Source organism: Peromyscus californicus, unplaced genomic scaffold, assembly GCF_007827085.1.
Source record: "Peromyscus californicus insignis strain IS unplaced genomic scaffold, ASM782708v3 Scaffold_8__1_contigs__length_139910024, whole genome shotgun sequence".
NCBI classification, from domain to species: Eukaryota; Metazoa; Chordata; class Mammalia; order Rodentia; family Cricetidae; genus Peromyscus; species Peromyscus californicus.
This window is the reverse complement of record NW_026294606.1, coordinates 48,758,633-48,779,547: the sequence shown is the minus strand read 5'-3', so window position 1 is coordinate 48,779,547 and position 20,915 is coordinate 48,758,633. Positions and strand designations below refer to the sequence as shown.

Below are 20,915 nucleotides of genomic sequence, written 5' to 3'. Positions count from 1 at the left end.
TCCCTGGAGCTGTCGGTACAGGCAGTTATGAGTCACCTGATGTGGGTGCTGGGAATCAAACTCAGGTCCTCTGGAAAGACAGCAAGCGCCTTTAACCATTGAGCCACCTCTGCAGCCCCAAAACATGTTTTCTTTTTTTAAAGAAGAGGGAGACAAAACTTTGACTCCATATAAAAATAAACCATTCATTTATTTATCTTCTCTTTTAGCTACCTACAGGCAGGAAGAATATTTTTCCTGATAGAGATTGAGCAGTCCATAATTTCATTCTTTCTGTTTTAAGGATTGCTGGAAAGCACAATGTGGGCACAAATAACCTCATTTTTATACATATAATTTCTACTCCCTCACATCTATATCCCTGTTTAATTAAAGCAACTTTGATCTTCCTTTATCCTTAGAATGTCATTTTATTTGATCCCTAAGTATAACTTCTGAAACATCATCAGATTTTCACAGCATGTACTTAACTGGCTTGCTTCCTTTAATGGGGCCACTTTTGATCTAATTTTGAAATTAAGGGGCATATCAGCGTTTATTGTTAGAGTTTGTGTTTCTTTGTAAGTCTTGCTGATGTCTTACCTGTCCGAGTGTGTTTCTGCCTTGTCATCCTCTCACTGCTTTTCTCCCTGCCTCTAGTATCCAGTTGGATAGATTTTCCACTAATATTTCAAAAGTAAACTTTCATTTAACTCCTCATCAATATTGTGTGATCTCGTTTTGCATTATAATTTCAAAATGTATGCCCTGGGTTTTTCTTGATTTATCCAGGTGGTAAATATAATTGAATCCTTGAAAAGAGATTTGATTTCTATTTATGATCTTGCTTGTAGACTTTTAAAGTATGTTTTCACATTTAAAATTTAGAAATTGTGTTCAATATTCTTCTGCTTCCTGTACTTTGTCTTATAAAATGTATTTTCCCAAAAAGTCTTCCATGCGCAGCCCATGTACCTTCTTCAGGTGTTCCAGCACAGGCCTGCCCTTCTAGATGTGCCCTGCTTTCCAGGCAGAGTCTGCCTTTCTCCTCAGGCTGGCTTCTCAGTGCGGCCTTCCTTACACCAGCAGAGGAATCAGAAGTGGATATATGTGCAGGAGAAATCTAAGTCCTGCCCTTGCCTTTTATCATGATAGTCATGCCTGGTTCTTGTTTTGTGTGTTTGTTTGTTTTGTTTTATTTTGGTGTTTTTTTTTGTTTTGTTTTTTTTTTTGTTTGTTTTTTTTGTTTTTTTTTTTTTTTTGAGACAGGGTTTCTCTGTGTAGCCCTGGCTGTTCTGGAACTCACTGTGTAGACCAGGCTGGACTTGAACTCACAGAGATCCACCTGCCTCTGCCTCCCAAGTGCTGGGATTAAAGGTGTGCCCCACCATAGCCAGGCTTTTTTGGTTTTGGTTTTGGTTTCAAGACAGGGTTTCTCATGGCTGGTTCTTGAAAGTCAGGGGTATCAGAGGCATTGGTTGAACTTTAGTACTAGGCACAACATGTGGCTTTTATTTTTCCCTTTATCTTTATGTTAGACAGGAGCCGTCACTGGTACATTGTACCCTTAGCTTCTTTATGCCTCTCCCTCCAGCACATCATGTTGTTGAGCCTGTTTCTTGATTGACCATGGAAAACTCAAGTTCTATGATCCTGTTTCAGATTACTAAATATAAGTAAGATGCTACTGATCTCTAAGGCTGTCAGTGTTACCTCTGTTCATTTTAGTATATTTGAGAGATTAAAAGGAATAAGACTTATGATTTTCTTTAAGTTTTGTTTATCCACAATTCTTGTTATAGTGTAAGCATTAAAAATAGCTTGATACGACATTACTATAGATAATCACACACATTGAATTTTTACTATTAACAGATCAAGAGAAAAACATCTACTTTTTGTTTTCAGGTTGTTGAACTCAGTGGCTATGAAGAAACTCAAGCATTAGCACTGCGGGTTATATTGTCTTTGATTAAGTATAGCCAACAGAGAGCACATGAATTGGAAAATTGTAATGGACTTTCTATGATTCATCAAGTGTTGGTCAAACAGAAATGCATTGTTGGCTTTCACATTTTGAAGGTATGCCCTCACAAAATTTGTTCTTGTGGTTTCTGTGCAGTGACACTCACCTTTCAGCAATATCGTCCATAATTATTTTATGTTGCCAGTAAATAAAGGAAACTCACTAATGTATATGTACTCGAACTAAGGTATTCTGATCCTTTCCAGAATACTTATATTTTTTTTCTAAAGCCTTTTGGAAAGGAAGAAAATAAACTACCAGAATTTTATCTCTAAATAGACCACAGATGTACTCCAGGCAAGCCCTTTGTTCTGTGGGCTAATGAAGTTGTTTATCTCACTCCCACACTTCCATTTCTCCAGAGATGTACTACTGCAGTCAGGCAATGTTGCTGCAGTTAGGATTTGTTGTTGTTATTTGTTATGCTTGTGTGTAGGAGGCCTTAGGATATGAATATACTTATTAGTGTATGCCCATGTATGAGTGCACAACAGGTGTGTGTGCATGCTCACAGAGGTCAGACGTTGATGTCAGGTGCCCTCCTCTAGTTCTCCACCTTTATTTTTTGAGACAGGACTCTCACAATGAACCTGAACTTCATCAGTTCAGATTGACTAAATCCTCTGGCCTCTGTCCTGCCTTAGTGCTGCTACAGGTGTTCATAGCCACATCTAACTCTTACTCATGCTTGTGAGGCAAATGCTTCACCAACTGAGCCATTACCCCAGCTCTGATGGTTAGTTTTTGTTAGATAGTATTTTATTTGTTATTTGAGAATGTCATACATGTACATAATATATTTTGATCATATCCACTCTCCACTTCTCCCCTCCAACTCTCCTGGACCCCTTCCCAACAAGACCTCCTCCAAACTTCATATCCTCTTGCTCTTTTCTTCTTCTTCTTCTTCTTCTTCTTCTTCTTCTTCTTCTTCTTCTTCTTCTTCTTCTTCTTCTTCTTCTTCTTCTTCTTCCTCCTCTTCTTCTTCTTCTTCCTCCTCTTCTTCTTCTTCTTCCTCCTCTTCCTCCTCCTCTTCCTCTTCCTCCTCCTCCTCTTCCTCCTTCTCCTCCTTCTTCTTCCTCCTCTTCCTCCTCCTCCTCCTCCTTCTTCCTCCTCTTCCTCCTCTTCTTCTTCACATTTTTTCCTTTATTGAAAATAGACTCTTTTCTCATAGTATATTATGATTATAGTGTCCCCTTCCCCTACTCCTCCCAGTTCCTTCCCGCCTCCCCTCCCTTCCGGATCCTCCCTTTCTGTTTCATAGGAAAAGAACAGCTTTCTGAGGTAACAACCAGACATGACAAAATAAAATATAAGGTGAAGCAGTTCTTTTAATGTCCAGGATTGTTTTTCTATTCTGAGGTTCCTTTTTTTCCATATGAAGCTGAGAATTGTCCTCTTAAGATCTGTAAAGAATTGTATTGGAATTTTGATGGGGATTGCATTGAATCTGTAGATTTTTGGTAGTATGGCCATTTACTATGTTAATCCTACCCATCGAGTAACATGGAAGATTTTTTCTTTTCCTGTTATCTTCTTCAATGTCTTTCTTCAAAGACTTGAAGTTTTTATCATACATGTCTTTCACTTTCTTGGTTAGAGTTATCCCAAGATACTTTATTTATTTGAGGGTATTGTAAAAGGTATTGTTTCCCTGACTTCTTTCTCAGTCCATTTGTCATTTTTATATAGGAGGGATGCTGATTTTCCTTCCTTCCTTCCTTTCTTTGTTTCTTTTCTTTCTTTCTTCTTTTTTTTTTGAGTTAATCTTGTATCTAGCCACTTTGATCAAAGTATTTATCAGCTATAGCAGTTCCCTGGTGGGATTTTTAGAGTCACTTATATATACTATCATACCGTCTGCAGATAACCATACTTTGACTTCTTCCTTTTCAATTTGTATTCTTTTGATGTCTTCCAGTTATCTTATCGCTCTCCCTAGAACTTCAAGTACTATAGTGAATAGCTATGGAGAGAGTGGACAGCCTTGTCTTGTTTCTGATTTTAGTAGGATTGCTTTGAGTTTCTCTCCATTTAATTTGATGTTGGCTATAGGCTTGCTGTAAATTGCCTTTATTGTATTGAGGTATGTTCCTTGTATCCCTACTTTATCCAAGACTTTTATCATGAAGGAATGTTGGATTTTGTCAAAGACTTTTAGCATCCATTGAGATGATCATGTGGGTTTTTTTTTCTTTCAGTTTGTTTATATGGTGGATTACATTTACTGATTTTTGTGTATGAACCATTCCTGCATGTCTGGGATGAAGCCTACTTTATCATGGTGGATGATCTTTTTGATGTGTTCTTGGATTCGGTTTGCAAGTATTTTATATCTTTAAGGGAAATCAGTCTGTAATTCGTTTCTCTGTTGAGTCTTTTTGTGGTTTGGGTATCAGGAGTATTTTTGTAGTTTGAGGTCAGGTTTGTGACCTTATAAAATGAATGAGCAATGCTCCTTCTGTTTCTGTTTTGTGGAATAATTTTAGAAGTATTGGCATTCATTTTTCTTTGAAAATCTGGTAGAATTCTGTGCTGAAACCATCTATCTCTTGGGCCTTTTTTTTTTTTTTTTGGTTGGGAGACTTAATGACTGCTTTTATTTCACTAGGGGTTATAGATCTATTTAAATTGTTTATCTGATCTTGATTTAACTTTGGTAAGTGGTGCCTATCAAGAAAATTGTCCGTTTCTTTTAGATTTTTCAAATTTGGTGGAGTACAGGTTTTTAAAGTATGTCCCTATGATTCTCTGGATTTCCTCAGTGTCTGTTGTTATGTGCCCCTTTTCATTTCTGATTTTGTTAATTTGGATGTTCTCTCTCTGCCTTTGAGTTACTTTTGATAGGGGTTTGTCTTTGTCTATCTTGTTGATTTTCTCAAACAACCAACTCTTTGTTTCATTGATTCTTTGTATTATTCTCTTTGTTTCTATTTCATTGATTTCAGCCCTCAGTTTGGTTATTTCTTGCCATCTACTCTTCTTGGGTGTGATTACTTCTTTTTATTCTAGAGCTTTCAGGTGTACTGTTAAGGTGCTAGTATGAAATCTCTCCAGTTTTTTTAATGTAGGCACATAGTGCTGTGAACTGTCCTCTTAGCACCACTTTCTTTGTGTCCCCTAAGTTTGGGTATACTGTATGTTCATTATTCATTTAATTCTAGAAAGTCTTTAATTTCTTTCTTTTTCTGCCTTGGCTCATTTTTTGTTCAGTAGTGAGTTGTTCAGTTTCCATGAGTAGTATGTAGCTGGAGAGCTTCTCTCCAGGTCCCACCAAGCCCCCGCAGTCCCACAACCCACGTATAAAATAATCACTCAGAAGCTTATATCACTTATAAACTGTATGGCCATGGCAGGCTTCTTGTTATCTACTTCTTCTATCTTTTTTTTTTTTTTTTTTTTTTTTTTTTTTTTTTTTTTTTGGTTTTTCGAGACAGGGTTTCTCTGTGTAGCTTTGCGCCTTTCCTGGGACTCACTTGGTAGTCCAGGCTGGCCTCGAACTCACAGATACTTCTTCTATCTTAAATTAACCCATTTCCATTAATCTATAAGTTGCCATGTGGCTCGTGGCTTACCGGTACCTTACATCTTGCTTGTCATGGCAGCGGCTGGCCAGTCTCTCTGCCTCAGTCTTCCACTTCCCAGAATTCTCTTCTCTGCTTGTCCCACCTATACTTCCTGTCTGGCTACTGGCCAATCAATGTTTTATTTATTAACCAATCAGAGCAACACATTTAACATACAGAACATCCCACAGCAGTAGTAAGCTTTCTGTTGTTGATATCCAGCTTTAATCTGTGGTGGTCTGTCAGAATACAGGGAGTTATTTCAGTTTTCTTGTATCTGTTGATATTTGCTTTGTGTCCAAGTATATGTTCAGTTTTGCACCATGAGGTGCAAAGTAGAAAGTATATTATTTTGTGTTTGGGTGAAATGATCTGCAAATATCTGTTAGGTCCGTTTGGTTTATAACACCTGTTAGCTCCAGTATATCTCTGTTTAGTTTTTGTCTGGATGACCTGTCTGTCCATTAGTGATAGTGGGGTATCACACACTTTATCAGTGTGTGAGGGTCAGTGTGTGATTTAAGCTGTAGTAGTGTTTCTTCTACCAACTTAGGTGCCCTTGTGTTTGGGGCATAGATGTTAAGAATTGAAATGTCATCTTGGTGGATTTTTCCTTTGATGAGTATTCAGTGTTCTTCCCTATCTCTTTTGATTAGTTTTGGTTTGAAGTCTATTTTGTTAGATATTAAAACAGCTACACCAGCATGCTTCTTAGGTCCATTTTCTTGGAATATCTCTTTCCAACACTTTACCCTGAGATAATGTCTATCCTTGATGTTTAGGTGTGTTTCTTGGATGCCCCAGAAGGATGGATCCTGTTCTGGTGTGAGAGTATTTATTTCCTGTGTTTTCATGGGTATAGTTAACCTCCTTAGGTTGGAGTTATTCTTCTAACACCATATGTAAGACTTGATTTGTAGACAGATATTGTTTAAACTTGACTTTATCATGGAATATCTTATTTTTTCCATCTATGGTGATTGAAAGTTTTGCTGGGTATAGTAGTCTGGGCTGGCATCTGTAGTCTCTGAATCTGCAGCACATCATTCCAAGCCCTTTGGCTTTTCAAGTCTCCATGGAGAAGTCAGGTGTAATTCTAATAGGTCTGCCTTTATATGTTGGTCTTTTCCCTCACAACTTTTAATATTTTTTCTTTGTTCTGTATGTTTAGTATTTTGATTATTGTGGGGTGAGGAGGTTTTTTCTTGTCTAATCTATTTGGTGTTCTATATGTTTCTTGTACCTTTATAGGCATCTCCTTCTTTAGGTTAGGAAAATTTTCTTGTATGATCTTGTTGAAAACCTTCTCTGGGCCTTTGAGCTGAGTTTCTTCTCCTTCCTCTGTACCTATTGTTCTTAGGTTTGTTTTTTTTTCATAGTACCCCAGATTTCCTGGATGTTTTATGTTAGGAGTTTTTTCGATTTAACATTTTCTTTGACCAATAAATCCATGTCTTCTATCATATCGTCAATGCCTGTGATTCTCTCTTCCATCTGTTGTATTCTGTTGGTAATGCTTGCCTCTGTAATTCCTGTTTGAATTCCATTTCCAGAATTCCCTGAGTTTGCATTTTCTTTATTGATTCTATTGTTCAAGAGTTGAATTCTTGTTTTCTTTAAGGGATTTATTAATTTCCTCTTTGAGGACCTCTATCATCTTCATAAAAGCTGTTTTCAGGTCTTTTTCCTATGTTTCATCTATGTTGGATATTCAGAGCCTGCTCTGATAGGATAGCTGGGCTCTAGTGGGGACATTGGCCTGGCTGTTGGTTGTGTTTTTACACTGGTGTCTTGGCATCTGGGTTTGGGATGGTTAAAGATCTAGGTGCTGATTTCTGGATTTGTCTGTGTTGGGTGTGTGTATTGTTCCTTTGTTTCTATTTCCTCTCTGGATTTCCTAAGAGTGTGATAGCTGTGTGTTGCCTGTTTTCCTGACCTATTCAACTGGTGTGTTCATGGGGAGTGCCTGCTGGTATTGGAGGCTGGGATGCTGGGATGAATTGGGGGAAGGGAAGGAAGATTGGAAGAGAAGGTCTTTGTAATTCCTTGGGCATGAGGTGAGAGAGGAAAGAGAGAGCACAGCAGATTTCCAGCTGCAAAGCTAGGGATGATATAGGAGGTATTGGATCTCAGGAGCAGTAGGAGAGCTGTGGGTCTGCCTTCAGCCTTCTTGTTGCCTTGGTGGGAGCAGCCCTTGGGTTAAAAGGGGATACCTGCCGGGGTTGGGGTCTGGGACAAAACAATGAGTGAGAGGAGGAAAGTTAGGAGGGGATGGTTTGTGGGAGCCACAGGAGGTGTGGGCAGCAGTGAGGGCTGTAGCTGGTGTTCTCCTGCAGTGCTGGTGTTCACACTAAGGATTAGGTCTGGTGAACAGAAAGGAGAAAGTCTGTGGGCAGCCTGCCTGGTTGTCTGTCCGGAGTGGCCTGTAGTTTAGCGGGGGGTGCCTACTGGAGTTGGGGGATGGGATATAGCCATGAATGGGGGAAGGGAGGGTAGAAGAGGTGGTCTGTGGGGATCCACAGGAGATGTGTGTTCTCTTATAGCTCTAGGGATGAGACTGGGGGATTGGATCTAGGGGAACAGAGAGAGGGGAAAAGGTCTGCAAGCAGCCTACTTGGGTTTTCTGACACGTATGGTCTTTCGTTCTCTTGCTCTTTAAAAACCTCTATCTAACCTAGTGGGTCCAATTAGTACTGCCTGTGTGCACATGGGTGTGGAGCCATCTACTGAAGAATGGACAACCTATCAATACCCACACCATACCTCAAGAAATTTACACTCTTTCCTCATAAGCTAGGTGGTAGTGGTGGTTCATGAACCCCTCCCCCATCCATGCTGCACTTTTGAATGACTTGATTTTGTGCAGCTGCTGTGAGGTCATGTGTGCGAAAGCCTTGTCATATCCAGAAGACAGTGTCTTGCAGCACTCCTCCCCATTTTCCAGCTCTTACATTCTTTCCTTTCCATCTTCTTTGATGTTCCCTGACTCTTGGGAGCAAGGAGGTGGATATAGGTACCCTATTCAGTGCCGAACGTTCGTATTCACTTGTTCTTAACACTTTGACTAGTTATAAGTCTGCATTAAGCACTGTAAAAAGAATCCTCTCTAATCAAGATTGAAAGCAACAAAAATCTATGAGTATAAACAAAAGTACTTAGACGACAGTTTGATAACATGACCATTTAGCATAACAACAATAGTATGTTCCCACATGCCCTATAACCTCCTGAGCCATGGGCTTTTGAACAGATTTGTAGTACAGGTATGGATTTCCGTCCTATGAATAAGCATGCCCTCTGGTGGTCTTTAAGACAACTGCACTCATGTACACACCCCACACATAGAGCACACTAAATAAAAAATTTTAAAAACCCAAGGGCTAAATTCACCCATGTGAGTCTTAGCATCTGCAATCATTTATACCTCATGAAGTTATCAGGAGGATTAAACAGTCTAAAATATGAAAATTTACACTGGAACTTGAACTCAGAGCGACAAGAATAAATCAAGGGCTGGAGATTTGCTCAGTGATAGAGCTCTTGTCTGTAATGTACAAACTCCAGGTTCCATCCCTAGTGTTGCAAAAAATGAAGAGTAAGGATGAGTTGTAGGTGGATTTACCCTGTGTTTAAAACCAAGAAATCATAACTATTTGAAAATTTATGATTTACTGCTAAGTTGAATTGTTTTATAAAATAGATATTTGGAGAAACATTTAATTCCTTACTAGTTTTCCTTTAAATTTGATGTTATGATTGCTAAGATAGAAAACTTGATATTTATGGTGAGTTATTTGGTTATCCAGTTATTACTGCATTTTACATTAATGTTAATTTTCTGTAGACCCTTCTTGAAGGTTGCTGTGGTGAAGACGTTATCTATATCAATGAGCATGGAGAGTTCAAGTTGGATGTTGAGTCTCATGCTATAATCCAAGATGTTAACCTGTTGCAGGAACTGTTGCTTGACTGGAAGATATGGAATAAGGCAGAGGCATGTGATGTGCACTTTTATTTCATCTGTGTATGGTGGTAAAGTACATAGAGCGTTCAGTTTGCTTATCGATCATTTTAAGTACGTTGTTCAGAAGCATTACTTGTATGCAAATGTTATACAGCCATCACCAATATTTATCTCCATGGTTTTTTCATATTATAAAAACAAAGCTGCCGGGCGGTGGTGGCGCACACCTTTAATCCCAGCACTCGGGAGGCAGAGGCAGGCGGATCTCTGTGAGTTCGAGGCCAGCCTGGTCTCCAAAGCGAGTACCAGGAAAGGCGCAAAGCTACACAGAGAAACCCTGTCTCGAAAAACCAAAAAAAAAAAACAAAGCTCTATACCCATCAAACCTCTTTGCCTCTCCCCCTAGTGCTCATAACTGCCATAGTATTTTGGGGTCTGTGATGCTAACTACTCCTAAGTATCTGTTTATGGAATCATGCAGTATCTGTTTCTTTATGATTAGATTAATAAATGGAATCATGCAGTATCTGTTTCTTTGTAATTAGATTAATATAATGCCCTCAGGATTCATCCAGGATTCTTATTCTTCTGAGGTTGAGGAATATTCCCAATGTGAGTGTATGCTATGGTGTCCTGGACCTCTCATGCTCCAAAGGACATTTAAATATAATCATCTAAATAAACATTTTAAAGGACATGGAATTGGAAGGAGGGGTGAGGTACATTTGGAAGGAGTTGGGAGAGGAGTGTAAATATGATCAAAATACATTGAATGTATATATGAAATTATTAAAGAATAAAAATATTTTTTTAAAAATCACTAATTATTTGGTGGAGAGGATGATTTTGCTGCTTCAGTGTAATGTTAATTATAAATGTAAATCTGGAGGCTTGTTTTGTGTGGAGTTTTGAACTGCCTGAGGTAATGATGAGCTGAAAGGAATAAATTTTAAGACTTGCTTGCCCTAACCCCCAAAATTGAATGGACATAGAATACGCAGTGTTAAGTAGTTATGTTTAGAGTCTTCTATGAGGCCCACGGCATGTTTTCCATAACTGTGTGCTAATTGGTGCATGTTTATTTTCTCAGCAAGGTGTGTGGGAGACTCTGCTAGCAGCCCTGGAAGTCCTCATCCGGGCAGAGCATCAGCAGCAGCAGTTTAATATTAAGCAGCTGCTGAACGCCCACATCGTCCATCACTTCCTACTGACTTGTCAGGTTTTACAGGTACTTTTCATGTAGCTTCTCTGTGGAGCTGTCTCCTGCAGTTGCTTCTTTTAATAACCTACTGCTGTGCACATCCAGATTTCACAGGCCTGTCAATGGGAATTTTTTCTGTCTTTTGTCTTACCTACTCCACAAGCCTGTTTTCTTTCAGCTCTTGCCACCTGATCTTTACACTGTCATCTTCTCTAACTCGAACCACAAAAGAACAACTAGTTTCTGCATGTTTCTTTGTGTTGGGATATAATAATTGTGTGGTTTCCTGAACATCAACATTTAGTGATCCCTAACTCATTATATAGTCTTTAAATAACAACTTACACACATGTATGCTTTTAATAAATACAATTTATTGTAGGTCTATTTTATATGTTAATCAGTAACATGGAAATATATCCAAAATATTATGTTCAAAAGTGGCACTAGGTTACGTTCTCTGTCTGTGCTGTGATCTACCTTTACAAATGTCCTTTTATCTGCTTTATAATGGACTATTTCCCAAAGTTTTCTTTTGTTTGGAATGTTTGAAACATTCGTGAGTCTTGTTAAGTGAGATAAGTCCAGATAAGGTGGGATCTATGGGATCTTTATTATTTCATGAGGCTAGTGCCTTTGCTTCCGTAGCCTGACGCCTTCACAGTATAGTTGGGTTAAAATCCAAGTAAGATGACATGTGTGATGTGAAGATGTGGCAGGCTCCTAGCGCACTAAACCCCTGGTATTCTCTCCTCAATGGCCACAAATGAGAGGTTCCCCTTCCTCTGGCACACCTCTGCCTTGGATGTTGTTGCTCTTGTTCTTTTCATTTGGCTCACATGTGCTTACCCCTGGGGCTCCTTAAACTCACCCCTGGAAAGAAGCCTCTACTGATTTTTTTTCATCTTAATTGGCCCCTTCTGCTTCATACATTGTTTCCACTATACATATATAGTATGGTTTTATGTTGTTCATGATATTACAGTTAATTTCCCTCTGTAAATCTTCTGAAGGTCCGATATGGAGTTTTTGTTGTTGCTGCTGTTGACCACATTCCGACCTCTGTATCAGGCACACATAGGCAGTAAATGAATACTTGCTTTAAAAAGCATCATATGTACCTTTCTTGGCCCCCGTGGTACATCAGGTTATTGTCTTCAGAAATACAAGACTTTGATTTCTTAGCTTGCTGAATATTTTATGTATCATGTATGCTTTTGTTTTACTCTAAATCTGTTTGTTTATCCATTTTGAAATGTATTGCCAATTTGCAGTAAGTTTGTATGATCATGTGATATTCAGCCTTTTCAATATATTTTTCTTCCATAATTCTTCTGCAGAATGATTTTAAAACTCAAGTAGCAATTCCTTTTTCTGAAAGGTCTTTTTTTCACCCTTCATTCAGAAAGTCCATTTATCACATTTTATTAAACATGAGTCTTGTGTAAAGTATGTAAAGGAATGAACTTGGTCTTTGCATTTACAATATCTCAGTGTCTTTGAGGCATTTTGGAAAGAGTAGTGAATTAAGCAGAGCAATGAATATGAGGCAATTCATTAGTTACTGAGTATAGGGTATAGACCCTGAACTAAGGTGATAAAGTGAGAGTGTAAAGTAGGAAGCAAGTATGAAGGAGATTAAAAAGATATCACTACTAAGGCCAGTTCTGTTTTAGTGGAGTTGTTAGAAGTCTGTATATTATGTTATATTATTACACACACACACACACACACACACACACACACACACACACACACACATGAAAACACTAAAAACTGTGAGACTGAAAGAATGATAGCATCAGAAAAGCAACCAAGTTTGATTTTTCATACAGCCTAGATCTGGGCTTTCAGCAGGGCACACGGTGGCAGTAGGCTGTGAACCGACGGGGACAGGGTAGCATTCCCAGGTAAGCAGCCTGCTAGGATATAATGAAGGCTGAGATTTTTTGCCTTGGGAAATATCCATTCTCCAAGGTGAAAACAGGAAATAGGAGCTGTAGAGAGAATAACCAAAGAGAAGAACCTGGAAGGTCAGGAGAGTGAAAGCTGGGGTGAGCAAGGGACAAAGAGTTAGCACAAGGGGCCATGTGATGGAGAAAGCTCACTGATGATACAAGCAGGAGAGCTAGAAAGGTAAAAGAGACATGGATTAAAAGAAAGACATGACTGTAGCAGAAATGAGCTCTGAGTTGGAAGTGAGGAAGTGTAACTTCTTGTTTTGATCTGGACATTTGAGAGACCTTAACAGATTTTGTTCTTAAATCTGAGCTAGTTGGATGACTAAATTATCTCAGAATTAACAGCTCCCTTTTAAGTATTCTGATTCAGCAGTATATCAGAGTCAATGGGGTGGAGGGAGAACTTTGTTTTATATTTGGACGTAGGGAGACAGAAGACAAGGCAGTTTTTTATTCTGTGCCCTTAGTCAGGAGGTTAATTACTAGCCTCTGGGAAGTTGGACTTGGAGGACATAAACAAGTTATGTCAGCCTCTATTTTTAGTAATGCAAGGTAGTCTACCGAGTTCTATAATCGAAGCAGTCGATAGTACAACACAAAGATACTGGGGGCCCGAGTTTAGGTTATAGTTGAACAATTCTTTGTTTCCTTGTGTGGTTCAAGCTAGTCAAAGAACCACTTTAAGCCCATGTTCTAGAAGTGAAAGATAAGACCACTGTAGAAACCACTGTGAGAAAGGACTTTGTAAGCCAGGGCGCAGGCTAGCACTGTAACTAGTTCGCTCTATTGCGAGAAGCCCTTCCAGATGTAGTAACCACAGTGGAGTCGTCATAGTACTAAGTGGTGCTAGTAATAAAAGAAGGAAGCTTTATGCACTAAAAGAACTTCAGTTTGGAACGTTTCCCGTTTGGACATTATAGATATTCTTCTATAAAGTCTGTCAAGATATCCCCCAATCCAAAACCTGAAATCTGAAACTCTTCTTCCAGCTTTTTGAATTACAAGATGGTTACCCTGCGTAGGACTTAGTGTTTGAGGCAATGTTCTAAGATAGTGTGACATTTAATTCTTAAAATGATCTTACGTACTAGCATTAGCATTATTCATACAGACAAAAGGACAGCATGGCAATGTTAACGTAAGTGCAGGGCCACACTGCACACTTGGACACTTTAGCTTTTGAGTCCATTATTTGTGAGTTTGCCAGTGTAACTTGGCTCAGTTAACTAAATTAAGAGGGGTAAAATTAAGTTGCCATCACTTTTAATGAATTTTTAATGGCAAGATTACTTGATTTGAGAAGTAGTACCCCAATTTAATGGTAAATATGATCATACTAGAGTAGTAAACCAATAAAATTCTGTCTTAAAAATAATATCAGTGAGATGATTCGTCAGGTAGGGTGCTTGCCATATAGGCCTGATGACCTGAATTTGATTTCCAAAACCCACATAAAGGTAGAAGGAAAGAATTATCCACAAAGTTGTCTTCTGACTGCTACATGTACACGGCCCACACACGCTAATAATAATGACAATAATAATGATTTTTAAAAGACTACCTTATTTGAATGAAAAATATTAGTTGACAGTTCTCCAAACATAAAAAATGTTTGGCTTTTATCTTTTCAGGAACACAGAGAGGGGCAGCTTACATCCATGCCCCGAGAGGTTTGTAGATCGTTTGTGAAAATCATTGCGGAAGTCCTTGGATCTCCTCCAGATTTGGAATTATTGACAATTATTTTCAATTTCCTGTTGGCAGTGCATCCTCCTACTAACACTTATGTTTGTCACAACCCCACAAACTTTTACTTCTCTTTGCACATTGGTGAGTATGGTCATTGTTGGATCTTAACTGTTTCCATTGTCTTTTTCCTGCTGATCCACATTTGTTTTGATATTCAGTGGATGGTTTCTCTGTGCTGGAAATGGCCCTAAATGTATCTTGGGGATTGAAGGCAGTGAGTTACAGGATAAACCAAATTGGCTTCTGCCTCCAGGGAGCTTGAATACCAAGAGGAGGGAAGAGGTATATATTCAGAAAAGAACAGTTAATAGTAGGTGACCTAGGCAGCTTTTTTTAAACTAGGGAGATAAAATATGATAAGAAAGTAAGCAAGGGTGCAACTAATAGAGAACTAGGTAGTAAATCTAAAATGGAAATCTGGTTGTACAACAACCATTTAAAGAAATGTAATAAATAAAATGAATGATCATCAATAAAACTTCAAATGAAATTACATAGCATGGTTTCATGTTAGGTTAGCACAGTTTGTGAGTAAAGTACTGCATAAGATTCTAGAATCAGAATAGTTCAAATATTAGTAAAGTGTTTCCTTTCATAAGAGGTTATATCTGGTAGAGGGGACAGAGAAATGAACAGATAGTTATACTGGGCTTGTGGATAGTGCAGGGATATGGAAGCCATTATTTATGTAGATGTATGTGTTTTTTCTGGTAGTATAGAGCATGGGCTAGGGGACTGAGGGATATTTCCTGAAGGAGAAGGTGTTTGCTTAGAGTCTAATAGAAATGAAGAAAGAGCAATGGGAAGGGCATTCTAGGCAAAGACTAACAAGGAACCTAAAGGCTGGTATTGCTAAAATATAAGAAACACAATGCACTGGTTGGTTTTATGTCAACTTGATACAAGCTAGAGTCATCAGAGAGGAAGGAGCCTCAACTGAGAAAATGTCTCCATAAGATCCCGCTGTAGGCAAACCCGGGTCATTTTCTTAATTCCTGATGGATGGGGAAGGGCCCAACCCATTGTGGGTGGTGCCATCCCTGGGCTGGTGGCCCTGGGTTCTATAAGAAAGCAGGCTGAGCAAGCCATGTATGGCAAGCCGCACTCCTCCATGGTCTCTGCATCAACTCCTGCCTCTAAGTTCCTGCCCTGCTTGCGTTCTCGTCCTGCTTCCTTTGGTGATGGACAGTGATATGAAAGTGTAAGCTGAATAAGCCCTTTCCACCCCAAGTTGCTTTGGTCATGGCGTTTTATCACAGCAATAGTAATCCTAACTAAGATACACAATTAGAGAGAGGTCTGACGGACATGGAGGTTCTTGAAAACAAGAAGCTTGAGCTTTACCTAAGGTATTAAGGCAACAGGAACCTCTGGGGTGTGTTAAGTCATGCTGATATTTGTTAGAATTCTGGTACTCTGAAAATCTTGGGATAGACAAGACATCTACCAGTTATGACTTAGGAAGCTATAACACCAATCCAGTGGGGAGAGGATTGAATGGAGAATGATCAAGCCTGAAAACTGGGAGAACCCAGTGACCGATTGGACATGGGTGAAGGACCACAGGTGGACAGGTAGTTCCAACTCTCCACAGGGGATGAGTGGGAAATTCTCCCATGAGAGAATAAACAAAAGGTATGAATAAGAGCAGAAAGGTAATGTAGTTGACTGTTTATGGTGCATTTAAAAAGCCAAGGTGGAAAATTTCAAGTATGATGCTAAAAAGGATGATTTAACTGAGAGTATTACTTAAGATTCGTATCATACACTGAAGGGGATTCATAAAAATATAAGACACAGATTGGAGAGGTGGCTCAGTGGCTAAGAACACTTGCTGCTCTTCCAGAAGACCCTAGTTCAGTTTCCAGCACCCACTACTGCCTATAACTCTAGCTCCAGAGGATCTGATACCTTCTTCTGAATTTTGCAAGCACCAGATAAACATGTCACAGGCACACATACATACACATAAATTCAAATAAAAATAAATCTAATATATAGGCACATGACACAGTCCTTATTCAAGGAATAAACCAGTAAACTGTCTATTTGGAGAGATCATAATTATACATGGAAGAGGAATAGTAAAATGTGAAATCTCGGAAATAACTGTTAATACACTTAGAGTTCAAAGAATGTAGAAATTAATGTGGGTTATAATAGTCAGCAGCCATAAAATCCATAGTGAGAAATTGTAGAGTGAATCATACATTTGACAGTATGAATCAGGCCTTATTTCTTTCTATTTGAACACCCTTTTGCCAAAATTCATGTTTAATGTTTTGCTTTTAAAGGTTATTTTTGTTTTATCCTATTTTAAATTTTTACTGTCTCAAAACCAATTCCAGATGGCAAGATCTTTCAGGAGAAAGTGCAGTCAATCATGTATCTGCGGCATTCTAGCAGTGGAGGACAATCGTTTCCCAGCCCTGGATTTCTGGTAATAAGTCCATCTGCCTTTACTGCATCACCTTCTGAAGGTAATAATAGCAAAGATTAAACTACAGATCATCTTATTTCAGTTGTGACTGTTCATGAACAGTTAAATTGTGCATGTTGTAGCAGTATAATATAATCTGATATCCAGCCAAAGTATGTTGAATGAATCCATTTTTATCTGGCAAAACCGATTGGACTTAGTACATTTTGTGCACACACACACACACACACACACACACACACACACACACAGAGTGAGAGAGAGAAAGCAGGCGGGGCGGGGTGGGACTTGAAAGTGAGAGAATATGGGAGAAGGGACCTAGAAGGAGTTGCAGGTGTTGGGGTGAGATTTAGCCAAAATAAAACAAAAAATCTATTTTCACAACCACTGGTCTCAGTACTTGACACTTAGTCTAACAACATACCCAGTGCAGGTCTTTGGAGGACCCCAAAATAGATGAGGCTCATGCTATCTCACCGTGCATTATATGTTCTCTTACTGTAGTCATTTGTATTTCATTAAGCTTCTGGTTTGCTTTCCAATTTTCCTCAGAAATATTGGTTGTCTTGTTCTGCTCTTTGCCAGACAGCTCACTTGGTAGGTTCACTGTCCCTTCTGTTGGTATCTTTCTTCAATATGACATGATTATGAAGGCTTCTGAGCACTTCTAGAACCCTAATGCTCTACACTGTCCTGTCTGTGAGGTTGGTTGATTTTCAATTGCCTGCATTACTCTGATTTCAGATGCAGTTGTACCCTCATGTTTTCTAGGTCTTTTGAACTGAGGTTTTTTTGTTTTCTTTTGTTTTGTTTTTAAGCAGCTTTTACCTTCAATCTAGAAAGAGCATCCTCTGGGAATTTTGGTAGCTAGAAGAGGAGGCAGTCATTCTTTGAACCACTCTGACAACCTCCTGTCTCTGGCTCCTGTGACACTGCCCCAGTTCCTGTGCTTCTGCTATATTCCTGCAGCCTAGTTCCCATAAACGGAAACCACAGCAGTTTCCTAGATGCCATCTATCTTCAGTGGCCTAGCCTGTGGTGTTGACTTGAAAAACTCAACTGTGGCTCCCAGCCAGCCAGCTTCACTACCAATCACTACAGCAGCTTTAAATGCTTGCCTCATCATTACTTGTGTGCTCAGAATTAATTCCATTTTTCTCTTCATAAAATGAGTACTTAAGTCTTTAAGCTCATAGTAATTTCCTATCTTCGTAATTACTTTTAACAGACTGTCCTTATTTTCATAGAAAACACAATATGTGTAGATTTCCTGGTTCTGAATTGGCGCTACTTGTTTCCCTTTCCCAACAGCTGTCTTCATCATGCTGGTTATGGCTCTTATTGTCAGGATAGCCTCCTCTTCTGTAACTCTACTGCAAACAACTATTAAGTCTTGGAGGCAAAGTAGAGCCATGGAGAAGCAGGACAAGATGTATGAGTGTTAATTTCCAATTGTGTTTATTTTCCAAAGCATTTCAGTTATTCTCTGGTTCATTTTATGGTCATTTATTATAATATTTTAAGGCCATGTTTTAATTAGTTTCATCTAGTATTTTGTAGAAAGTATCTTTTTAAAAATTGTATCAGTCTGAAACATTTTCAAATATAGTCAGTCAACCCCCTTTTTTTTCTAGATTATTTGAATAATCTTTTGACAACTGTAGCCTGCCAACTGAAACAAAGAATTATTAGGAAAGAGTTCTAAGCTGTGTATCTCTTTTATTGGCACAAGGCTTTGCCTCAAAAATAGTTCATTAAGGAGCTATTTACTCTATCATATTTACAAAACTTGAGCATGCATACAAGCATCTGATTATCTCACTCAGACACTGTGTACCTCTCTCCTGTATTCTGGAAGAGTAGGTATAAGCCAGAGCCTGAAAATGTGAATTCTTAGCTATTGGACTAGTGCTGCTGCTCCGTTGTTGCTGGTCCATGACCAAATGCTGGGAAATCTGTGCTTATATCCTGTGTTCTTGTCATAAAGGATTTTTCTGATCTCCTGAACATAGTGTTAGAACCATTAAATTGGAAAGCCATGAAGAAGAGAGATTATTACTTCTCATTAGTAAGTAACTGCAGAAATAGAAGGGAAATAGGAGAACAGTCTGAGGGCTATTTTTGTAATGACAAGTACTACCTTTTATTAAGTACCCGTTACAGTCCAGGTACCATATAAGGTACATCACATACATGACCTCTCTTCATCCTTAAAAACACCCTGCAGAGTAGATATTCTGAACTCTCATCATACATTTGCAGAAACTACCACTTCTGTAGTAAGTAAGTGATTTGCCTAAGGACACTGAACTAATGGAACTTTTACTTGAATCAGTCATGTCTTACTGCAAAGCCTGAACTCTTTCCACTTTGTCATGTTGTACCCTGTGACTGCTGTCCTAAGTCAATTAAATTTCACTCTGATTCACTTCAGCTGAACCCATTAATCCTTATGACTTCAAGCCATGCCATCAATATTGTACTTTATTAAGAAAACAGGAAAAGACATGGTTTTGAAAGCTTAATAAAATGTAGTTAAAAATAGTTTGGGCACATATGAAATTTAAGCATTTTTTTTTGGCTAGGAAAATTGCCCTTTATGGATTCTTTAATAGTGCCAGACAGCTGGTCTGTTCCATGGTTGTGACTCACATTACAGAAGAAAAGTTGTGCTGTTTAATAGATTTTTAAGTACTATTTTTCTGTCTACACTTACTAGGAACCAGTTCTTCCAATATTATTCCACAGCGGATGGCTGCCCAGATGGTTCGATCTAGAAGTCTACCAGCATTTCCTACCTATTCACCACTAATGCAAGCACAAAAACTGGCTGGAAGTTTGGGCTTTAGTATTGACAAGGTACTAAGTGTTGCAGATGCCCACCCAGGGAAGCAGAATCCCTTAGGAAGTCCCTACACACTGAAAACAAGCAAAGAGGAAGCATTCATCAGTAGCTGTGAGTCTGCGAAAACAGTTTGTGAAATGGAGGCACTTCTTGCAGCCCAGGCCTCTGCTAATGGGGTCTCCAGAGGAACACTGGGGTTTCCTATGGCCAGAGTAGCTCACAGAGACTTGGGAACTGAGCCCAGATCAGACGATGACAGTCCTGGGGATGAGTCCTATCCACGTCGACCTGATAATCTCAAGGGATTGGCCTCATTCCAGCGAAGCCACAGCACTATTGCAAGCCTCGGGCTTGCATTTCCCTCTCAGAATGGATCTGCCACTGCTAGCAGGTGGCCAAGTCTTGTTGATAGGAATGCTGATGATTGGGAAAACTTTGCCTTTTCTCCTGCTTATGAGGCAAACTACAACCGAGCCGCAAGTGCTCACAGGTAACCATGTTTTCTTGCCTTCGAATCCCTGCACTAGCACTTCTGATCATATTACATTAATAGCAAGCCAAAAGATGCATTCTCATTTATTCGTTGTTAGATAATACTGAATTCCATACTCACCCAAAAGCCAAGTAATTAAGAAAATTCTTTAGTTCAGAGAAATCATCATATTGATGTTCCTAGATCGTGTCCTGAGTGATGAAGCTTTCTGTGATAGTGAAATGTTCACCGATGAGACATTTGAAATGCAGCTAGAGGAATGAAGGACCTTGATTTTTTTTAAATATGTTTTATTAATTCTTTGAGAATTTTATACAGCTATCTCCTCCACGATCCACCCTCTACTCTCTATCCCCCTTCATGTTCTCTCTCTGGTTTTTGTTTTTGTTTAACCCATGAAGTCCTACCTATGTATTACTACCTATATATTCCTGAGTGTGTTGGCACATCCACTGGAGAGTGGTCAACCTACCAGGGGCCACACCTTTTTTAAAAACTGACCCTCCCTTCCTCAGAAGCCATCAGCTGTCCATAGATGCTCAGTTAGGGGTAAAGACTCATAAGCCCCTTCCCCCTCCGTGCTGGGCTGTTGACTTATCCTGATGTTGTACAGGAGGACCTGGATTTTTAACCTCAGATAGTTTAAGTAGCATATGTGGCATTTTAGTATACTATCTGCTGGAAAAACAGC

At 39.1% G+C, this 20,915-nt stretch overlaps 1 protein-coding gene across 4 annotated transcripts in view; it reads left to right on the top strand.

Annotated features, from left to right (window-relative positions):
* The window catches only part of Lyst (lysosomal trafficking regulator), a 158,115-nt gene that overhangs the window by 68,321 nt on the left and 68,879 nt on the right, over positions 1-20,915 (top strand). For all 4 annotated transcript variants that reach the window (XM_052726905.1, XM_052726902.1, XM_052726904.1 and 1 more), the window contains exons 18-23: positions 1,888-2,061; positions 9,416-9,565; positions 10,626-10,763; positions 14,329-14,527; positions 16,795-16,926; positions 19,606-20,221. In XM_052726905.1, coding sequence (XP_052582865.1) covers positions 1,888-2,061; positions 9,416-9,565; positions 10,626-10,763; positions 14,329-14,527; positions 16,795-16,926; positions 19,606-20,221 — 1,409 coding nt within the window. The remainder of the gene's footprint in view (positions 1-1,887; positions 2,062-9,415; positions 9,566-10,625; positions 10,764-14,328; positions 14,528-16,794; positions 16,927-19,605; positions 20,222-20,915) is intronic.